At 44.2% G+C, this 9,979-nt stretch overlaps 1 protein-coding gene across 1 annotated transcript; it reads left to right on the forward strand.

The window, feature by feature from the left end:
* The first annotated feature begins 6,505 nt into the window (after positions 1–6,505).
* Positions 6,506–9,287, forward strand: LOC143034133 (uncharacterized). Its single transcript, XM_076200079.1, has 3 exons — positions 6,506–6,554; positions 6,691–8,415; positions 8,657–9,287. Exons 2-3 carry the CDS (start codon positions 8,012–8,014, stop codon positions 8,964–8,966), a joined length of 714 nt encoding a protein of 237 aa, XP_076056194.1. The 5' UTR covers positions 6,506–6,554; positions 6,691–8,011; the 3' UTR covers positions 8,967–9,287.
* The last annotated feature ends 692 nt before the right edge of the window (positions 9,288–9,979 follow it).

The following is a 9,979-nucleotide window of genomic DNA, read 5'->3' on the forward strand; positions in this document are numbered from 1 at the left end:
TATAATGAATTATAACTATAAAGCATGCTGACTATCAAAAAACATCATCCTTGGGTGTTTATCCAAATGGATTTTTTTGAGTTGTATACATGTATCTAACAAATACCTTTTCCTCATTTGAAGGGGTGGTCAAGTTAAGGTAAATTCAAATCGTAAGAATCAGCCATCCCTTTCATGCAAAGAGTAGATACACTGAATAGGTCCATCATCTTTAACAAATCAATATTCTTGGTAATATAACATGCTTTTATTTGGTTTGAGGACATTGTCACTTACCACGGTTAAAAATCATTCTTATTAACCCAGTTTGGAGAAAACATCCTCTCCTTAGTTATTTTCATATACTAAAATATAATAAGGTTTTCTTCTCTACATAACACTAAAAGAATTTACCAATTTGTGTCTCTCAGTATCCAGGTCCTATCTTTACTAGCTGAGAGACGAACACTGTAGGTCCGGGGATGGGTGTCACTTGCGTAAGAACTGGTTGTAGGGTGCTATGACTGTTTGATCCTTTACACTTAGGGTCAGGGGAGTGGTCCTGTAATGCCTTGTTTTTTTTATTTTTTTTTTTTATTTATCATAAATGTAATTACGAGTAGGAGTGGTCTTTATCCCACCTTCGTATTGACCCCTGTAATGGTGGATTACTTAGATAGTATTATCTATTTATTTTGAATCTTTATTTTTTTTACCTTCTACGTTATTACAAACCTACGACCCACTCAACAAACCTTTAAAATCAACAAATAATGCAGTAACTTTGGTGGTAGCAACAACCGAGAAACAAGGCACATGAAATTTCTTACAGTGAAAAGATATTCTTGGGTAACAGTGGACTGAGAAATAAGGCACAGAAATAATTCCCATTAACATCGAATACTGAGACTGGGTTGCTTATACTATAGTGTCCACCGGTCGTAATACAAATATATATATGTACATTTATATAATACACATACATACATATAGTACACTAACACTTCTTATTTCAAACCCCTATCGTATAGTGAGCGACGGGTACCACACGGGTACCACACATCTACTTTATATCTCTAAGTATATCGTGTATGTTGTGTTGGGGACGCTTGGCATACATATTGGCCAATCGTCAGAGCTGGGCGGGTTCCTCGGTGCGTTCTTAGGTGCGCTTTGGTTTGGTGCGGTTAGCGCTCCCAAACTATTTAAGCAATATAGTTGCCGGTATAGTATGTGGTCTACGAATTTTTTCTTTGGTATAGTATGTGGCCTGCCGGACTTTTATTCCGGCATGAACCTGTCTCTTAAGCTTTAATAGTTTGGGAACGCTCACCGTGATCCAAATAAGGCGGAACGCATCTAGGAACGCGCCCAGCTTTGCCAATTGCCCCGTTATACCGGAGTTTTCACATTAGAATGACGCCCGCTTCCTTGAGTAACGTGAACCTCTCCCCGATCAGTATCTCACTACTCACCATTGACAATGGCTCCGCCCACTTATCATCTTGTATGTGTCTACTCATTCTAATCGTTTTCCTCAAATCTGGTGTTTCTAATTACCTATATTTCAGTTGTTATGGGACTAACCTACCCTCTTATTTTTTCCTCTTGAAACGTGGAAGCTTTAAACCAATTTAAAGTTCCGTCTTCACGGACTCGGATGAGCCGATACCCTGGAGTAGGGCACGCTCTCCTTTCCCCCTAAAACATGGAGGGTGTAGGGGTGTGGAAAAGGTGGTCTTGTTGCTAAGGAGAAGAAAGTTACGTAGGCAGATAGGGAGAAAGGAGGTGGGGGTGGGGTATGCCTCACGGTCTACGTCTAACACTTCTTTCATGACATCACCAATTCACCATGAAACAAAATAATATATATATATATATTTCCAGAAAAATATCGCGGCATTACGATATCCCACGACACAGACGCTGCCACGCCAGGATCAAGAAACCACCGATGCCAAGAAACATCAAAACAACACCCAGATACCTATATCTGGCGCGGATACAAGCCCCCCCCCCAACGCCCCGAGTATGGTACACTCATCTCGAGTTTGATTCTCCTTGGATACACCTTTTAGTGCAAATTCATGATTTGAATTATATTTGTGAATTGTATATGATTTTACATACAATTACGAGCAAAACAGACTTGGGTTTCTGGACCAATCTCCAAGCCAACAGCATTATTCTTGGGGTTAAAATATCGGCGTGTTTCAAGTATCGGTTATCGCTTATCGGCTCCCCCCCCCCCAAATAACATTCCTGGATCCGCGCCTGACCTATATCACACACAAATGCTCTCTTCCTTCACAATCACCAGACACCAGCTTCCAGAAACATATCCATAATCACACCACTCACTGCTCCATTAGCACAATGAAAGACAATATGTTGTTGCATGCCAGACCCCTTGATATCCATTCCTCTGAATCGTCTGTCTCCCGAAAGGACAGAGTTCACCAGGCCAGACTGCAGTGCGGCCGCTATCCTGACATTCTAAGTTTCCAGAAGAGGCTGAATGCCGCATCGCAGATAACTGTCCAGGATGCAACACTTCATCCCATACTATACAACATAGGCTATATTGGAAGATTGCATTGTATACAATCAAGCACAACAGCAACACATTGTACACTCTATAAAGGATTTGTGGGAAAACACCGTTCTAGTCGTGTCTTTCCTGAGAGAGACGGGACTGCTCGGCCAGACAATCAAGGGAACGACAACAGCAACAACAACAACAACACTGTGGGCGTTTGAAAAGTACATATGTGTCACTGCTTTGGTGTGTCCCAGCAGAGGAGTTGATAGAAGATATGCCATCAATTACCTTGTGGGACGTAATGGAGTACATCAACAGTTGACCCGATTCTAGACCAGCCTATACTTGGGAATTGCCTGTAACACAGTTGGCCATCTACATAGAAGAAGTATCTAATCGTTATTTGCAAAGATAGATGGAACTACAAATGGATGTTGGATGGATGTATGGCTTGCCATGGCCACACCCCTTACAAGGGAGACTGGCCATTTTGGTATATGTATGTGCACATACTACTCTTTAGTTAAACCTTTGCAAATATGTCACAGTGAAACAATTTATATAAAAAAGAATTATGTGAAGACATCTTGATCTTTAAGGACTGATGATAAAGATGGAGAAAGTGCATACAGAAATATAATGATGACAAACAAGTTAGGGTGTTCGTGTACGATTAAGGTCACAGCATTACCCATAGATTGGGCCATATATGATGTGTGTGTGTATGTGTGTGTGTGATTTAAAGTCATGAACAATGTCTGCAAATATGGGCATGGTGAAACTAGCGCATATTTTAATGTCACCCTTCTCAAAGTGGAATCATTTTCTTTCTCACTTTATTTATCATTCGTTTTCTGTTACAATGATTTTGTGTTGTGACCTCGAGATAATTTTCATTCCTTCACGCAATCTAGAAAAAAGAACGATTTTTTCTTAACTGATCCCTTATTCTCTCTTTCTTCTTATTACATTCTCGTAGTGCACAAATTGCGACTGAAATTGGCTTTGAAAATATTTACACATTCATCATACATTTTCTCTAAGGACGATGCAAGTTTGCAACAGGGTGCTTAAGAACAAAGAAATTTTGGCAAGAAGAATGTTCTGTGTAAGTAATTCACTACATTTCTGGATCACGTGTTGGACTCATGGCCGATAGCTAGCACCCTCACGAATTATAGTTCAGAGTTCATATAGTGCACCCTTAGTCATCTTCAAACATATTTTCCAGGATCTTAATCATAAACGTACTTATCCAACGCTAGGATACAGTTCAGAAAATAGATGAATAAGTTCAAAATAACCCATGTTCCCATGACATTATAATTCTATCTGAGTTACATACAGAGCATACAAGAGAATTAGCAGAAAAGGTCGGCTAGACATATTTGATGTAAACGAATATAATATCAACTAGGAGGACTGCAAGGCCTATCGGCTTGCCAAACACCTCTTCCGTATAGTGTGATTCTATTCTAGTTATGAATAGTTTAGAATACGAGAATCATGACTACTTCATTCCATAAGTCCCCAGCGAATAAAATAGAAATTCAAATCCGCAGGGGATAATTCAGAAAAACAGAGAAAACGATGACATTTTCACGCTCTCTCATATATGCTCGTGTATATATATATGTATGTATATATATATATATATACATATATATATAAGTATATATATATATATATATGTATATATATATGTATATATATACATACATATATGTATATATAAATATATACATATATATATATGATATATACATATATATATATATATACATATATATATATATATATATACATATGTATATATATATATATATATATATATATATATATATATATATATATGTGTGTGTGTGTGTATACATATATATATATATATATATATATATATACATATATATATATATACATATATATATATGTATACACACACACACACACACACACACACACACACACACACACACACACACACACACACACACACACACACGCACATATATATACATATATATATATATATATACATGTGTGTGTGTGTGTGTGTATACATACATATATATATATGCATATATGTATATATATATATATATATATATATATATGTGTGTATACATACATATATATATATATATCGATCAAATGCATATGTAGAAATTTTTTATTCAGAATATTTTCATACCTCACTTGGTATCAGTTTTATGAAATACATATCAGGTGATCAGCGAATCGCAGAAGCAGAATCATTTCCAACAAGAAAACCACGTGATGCAGACGAACTCAGTGACGAATAACATCGACAGTTCCTTGACAAGGAAGGGATTAAGCATCTGAGTAATACAGAAATAACTTGAAAACTTGTTAACAACTTGAAAGTTGTCAAGAAACATAGCCTTCCTCATATGTCTGATTCATGGGGACAACGAATATGAAGCCAATATACAAACAAACAAGCAAACAAACACATTCACCTCGTGGAACAGTTGTCAGAGTTTCTGGCTGCCACTACGGCGGTCCGGGTTCGAATCCCGCCCAGTGTTGAAATAATTTCAGTATCACTGCGCTGCGGGTTGTTACTCCAACTCCCGAGGGCGGGGAGTTCGGGTTTGTGTGTGCGTGTAAGGTCACAGCATTACCCATAGATCGGTCATATATGAGCTCTGAGCTCTCTTTCGGGAGGGAATTAGCTGTCGATCACGAGTCCAACACGTGATCCAAGACCATGGTGAATCACATACCTCCCTTCTCCCCCTCCCTCCCCTCTGTGGGTGTGAGTGCATGCATCGGTGTGGGTCAGGATGGTGTGGGTTTATTATGTATTTGTCTGGGGAGGTCCGGGTGAAGACAAATGTTTTTTTGTGTTCGAACAATTAAAGTCCCCCCTTGGTAACGACAGTATTGTGGTACCGTGCTTGACCACTGATTCAGCGACGCGAAAGCGAGTCTCACCCAGGGCTGAAAATTATAGCATCACTGCACTGTGAGCCGACATACCAACTCTGGGGGACAAGGAGTTGTGGATGTGTGTAAAGTCCAGAGCTGGGCGCGTTACCACCGGACAGGTAGTGCGTTACCGAAAAATTTATATGTATACATATACGCATTGTATATATATATATAATATATATATATATATATTATACATACATATATATACATATATATATATATATATACATATATATACATATATATATATATATACACATATATGTATGTAATACACATTGACGGAAATGCACTCCAGATTTCTCGGTAACGCACTACCTGTCTGGCGGTAACGCGCCCAGCTTTGCTAAAATCACATCATTACCCATATATCGGGCCATATATGAGCTCTAAGTTCTCATTCGGATGGGTAATATTTGTCGATGACAAGTCCAACACGATATCCAAGACCGTTGTGAATCACACATAAACACCCACGCATGAACACACACTATGGTCTATATCTAGATCTAGGGAACGCATTAGACAAGGTACCCCACAATCATATTTGGTGGAAACTGAACCATATTATAGAACATAGAAGCATTTTTTTTTTTTTTTTTTTTTTTTTTATAGATAAAGGATTTCTTGAAAGATCGGCAGACAGGTAGACTGGCCATGGACGAGGACTAACCAACATGTCAGAACGGATGGGAGAACATAAGAATAGAGGAGAGTGCAAGTGACCATAGGGCCTACACTAAGCAGTTCCATGTTTCTTACTGCCCATCATCCTCATCCAAAGAGTCATTATCGGCTGAAAGAAACCTGCACAGCGAAGCTATAGCGATAATCCCATACCACACTCCTGGTCATATGGCCATTTCCCGAAGGTTGAGTGTGGTTTGAATTTTCCGCCAAAATCATCAGAAATTTAAAATTCCCGGCTCTGTGCAGGCATGCGCATTGTCGACCCCACCTCCCCCTCCCTATCCCCTCCCTTCTTACCCGGCTAGCTCGAGCCGGACGTCGCGTCACTTAGCATCGCGGAACCAGACGAGTCGGTCACTCCACAACCCACCTTCTTTTCATGCCGGTAAGTCTGGTTCCTGCTCGTGCTCGTGTGTTCTCGTAGGGAGCCCTACCTGTTCTCCTGCAGTTTTTCCCCTTCGGTGTTGTGTCCAGACACCTTTGGGACACCCCTTCTATGATTATCATTATTCTATTTTCAGACCAAACGCTTGTGTGTGGAATCCGGCTGCACAGCCAGGATCTCGTCAGACGGCCACCACGACCTCTGCTCCCGCCATGCCCCTTGTTTCTCACAAGCTGGCTTTAACCCCCTAGCCTGCGTTGTGTGCAAAGCGCGGGTTGAGGAGATTCGTGCTGCTCCTCCCATAACCCGTTCCAAGCTAGCCGCCCTCGAACTTCTTCGGGAGGCATGGCGCAGAGCTCGGAAATTGAAATCCGCTCACGACCCCCCCCCCCCTGGTGTGGGCGGATCCGGCGTTAGGCGTGGAATTGGGCCTCGTTCGCCCTCGCCATCCGTCTCCCTATGTCTCCGAGACTTCCGTTGGTGGACAACCTGGGCCTCTCGGAGTACAAGGGGACGAGTCTGATGTTGCGGAGTATGGTGTCCCCGAGCGTCCTCAGGCCTCTCGGCAGCCCCATACATCCGACCATCAAGGGTCCTTAAAACCCTTACGGCTTGCTTTGTCAAGCACCCCCACGAACTCGTCTTCCTCCCTAGTTCACTCACGTGAACCCGGCAGGAAATCTTGCTCGAAAAAGAGGTCTGCCTCACCGAGGTCCAGGACGCTCAGCTTGTCCCCACCCTCCACAGCCTCTCCCCCCAACTCACCCTCCCTTCCTCGCTCTCCTTTTCCTCGCCGTAAATCCCACAAGGGCAGGGAGCCGGGGGACGAAACGAGGGGAGAGGGAACTCTGGCTGCCCAAGTGGCTGCCCTCCTTCCGTCCCTGATAGGCCCCGTCCTTGAATCGGCCCTATCACATTATCCGGCCTTTCAGGCCGCGCAAATCATAACGCCACCCCTCTCCAGAGCAACCTCCTATTGAACCTACGGCTCTAGCCCCCCCTCCCACTCTCCCTCCTGGTCCTTCCCTCCGCCCCTCCGTGCCGGCGACAGGTATAGGACTAGAAGGCCCCTCTCAGGAGGAACCCCCCAATCAGACGTCCGTCGGGTTGGACGGGGTGGAGGACCACTACAGTTCTTCTTTACCTTATCCTCCTACCATGACGGACTCTGAGTTCACCCCTTCTCATGGTGTGACCTTCCCCGGTCCTGGGAGTACTCGTTTGGAGAAGATCACAAGCTAGTGGCCTGGTCTCCCGACTACTCGCTATTGGAGGGCTGGAGGAGGAGAGATGACGTTATCCTAAAGTGGGCCAACGACGCGGAGGGGGCTAAGGTTCTATATAAGATTCGACCCCTCTCCGCCCCGGCCTCCACGCCCTCCAGGATTTCCACCTCTAACACTCTGGACGCATTAGGTGCTCTCCTGGAGAACCCTCGTTTAAACCCTGATGGGCATATGTTTGTCGACAGGTCGGGGGACTCACCGGCGGTAGCACTCTCCCCAAACGCCTGGTTCCCGCAGGAGAAAGGGGAGAAAGCCTTAGACATCCCTGCTCTCGAGCGGGCCCAAGACCAACCCAAGACGGTTCCTCCTCGACGGCATATCCCTTCATCATTCCCCGTCGTCCTGCCACCACCCTTCGCGCCGGAGGGCCTGCGCGATTGCTTGTGGCACTCGGGCAGGGACCCCGCCCTCCCCCATCAACTTAGTGAACCAGAGGCTAAGTTGCTGACGACGGAGGCCTCGACCAGACAAGACCTTGCCTCTACCATCTCGACCGTCACGGCAATGGCGATGATGAGGAACTGGCTGACGACGCTCGCCACGAGCTTTGAGGACTTCCCGCGGGAAGAATTGAGGTGAGTGGGATATTTCAATCTATAGAGGGTCCAGACCTGTCCTGGCGAGAGACGCTCAGGTAGCGTCTTCACCCAGGACGGAGCCTCTTGACTAGCGCCCGAGGACGAGGTCGTTCGGAAACGACCTCGGCTTCGCATATGTTATACGTTCTACAATTGAGCGATGTGACTTTATTACACCCTCCGGGGATCGGGATCCTTCTCGCCCTACTAATTTGATTCGCGTGTTTTCTGTATGCAGAGACACCCTGGCGGCACTCTCTACCGTGGCAGAGGGTACAGCCAACATGGCGTCATCAGCCCTACCCCCAGCAGCGAGGGCCTTCACCGCGGCTCGTCTGGCAGCTCGTCAGTCTGCAGCGCGGTCGGCCCCGGAGATAGCTCGCCGGGGCGTGGTGAGAGCAGCTCCCCTTTCCCGTGGTCTGTTCGACCAGGAAGCGACAGACCGCGTCTTCGCTACGGTCCCGACCGTCATCCAGATCCAACAACCCTCCCAACCGGAGATTCCAGGACTTCCTTCGGAGACACGCGATAGCGACCATCTCCGCTAGCACAGTTCTGGACTTCCTGTCTTGGCTAGCTGACACCACCAACAGGGCACCGGAAGGCCGACCCGGGCCATGCCCCCCACGCCCACAACATCAGAGGCCTCGCGGCATCGCTGGCGTTTCTCCGCACCCACTCTGTGGAACGGGTGCAGGACCTCGGGGGCTGGGCATCAGCAACTTCCTTCAGGACACGGTATCTCTACCACTCGATCACCCCTGTCCCATGTGTCGCCATGGGAACGGCTCCACCCCTCTCTTCGCAAAAGAAGGGGGGGCAAAGGGCGACCGAGGGGTAGGGGAAGGCCCAGGAACCGCTGAGCAAGATACAATATTCTACATAGAATTTATGCACTATGTGAATTGTACAATATTATTTTTATAAAAAATAAATAAATGAATATATATATATATTGATATTGATATCGATATAAGTAAAAAAAAAAAAAAAAAACAGGTCGAAATGGACATGACTTCTCCTATTCAACTTAAGCTAATCTATAGTCATGATGGTCAAGAACTTTACCATGTTGAAATTAATTTCAACGCTCACTGTGACTCAGGTCGAAATGACCATGACTTTTCCTATTCAACTTGAGCTAATCTACAGTCATGATGGTCGAGAATTTTACCATGTTGAAATTAATTTAGACGCTCACCGTGACTCAGGTGGAAATGGACATGACTTTTCCTATTCAACTTAATTTAATCTACAGTCATGATGGTCGAGAATTTTACCATGTTAAAATTAATTTCGACGCTCACTGTGACTTAGGTCGAAATGACCATGACTTTTCCTATTCAACTTAAGCTAATCTGTAGTCATGATGGTCAAGAATTTTACCATGTTAAACTAATTCAACGCCCACTGTGACTCAGGTCGACATGAACATGACTTTTCCTATTCAACTTAATTTAATCTACAGTCATGATGGTCGAGAATTTTACCATGTTAAAATTAATTTCGACGCTCACTGTGACTTAGGTCGAAATGACCATGACTTTTCCTATTCAACTTA

This window comes from Oratosquilla oratoria, chromosome 2 (assembly GCF_046742065.1).
Source record: "Oratosquilla oratoria isolate Oo_2021 chromosome 2, ASM4674206v1, whole genome shotgun sequence".
Taxonomy (NCBI): Eukaryota; Metazoa; Arthropoda; class Malacostraca; order Stomatopoda; family Squillidae; genus Oratosquilla; species Oratosquilla oratoria.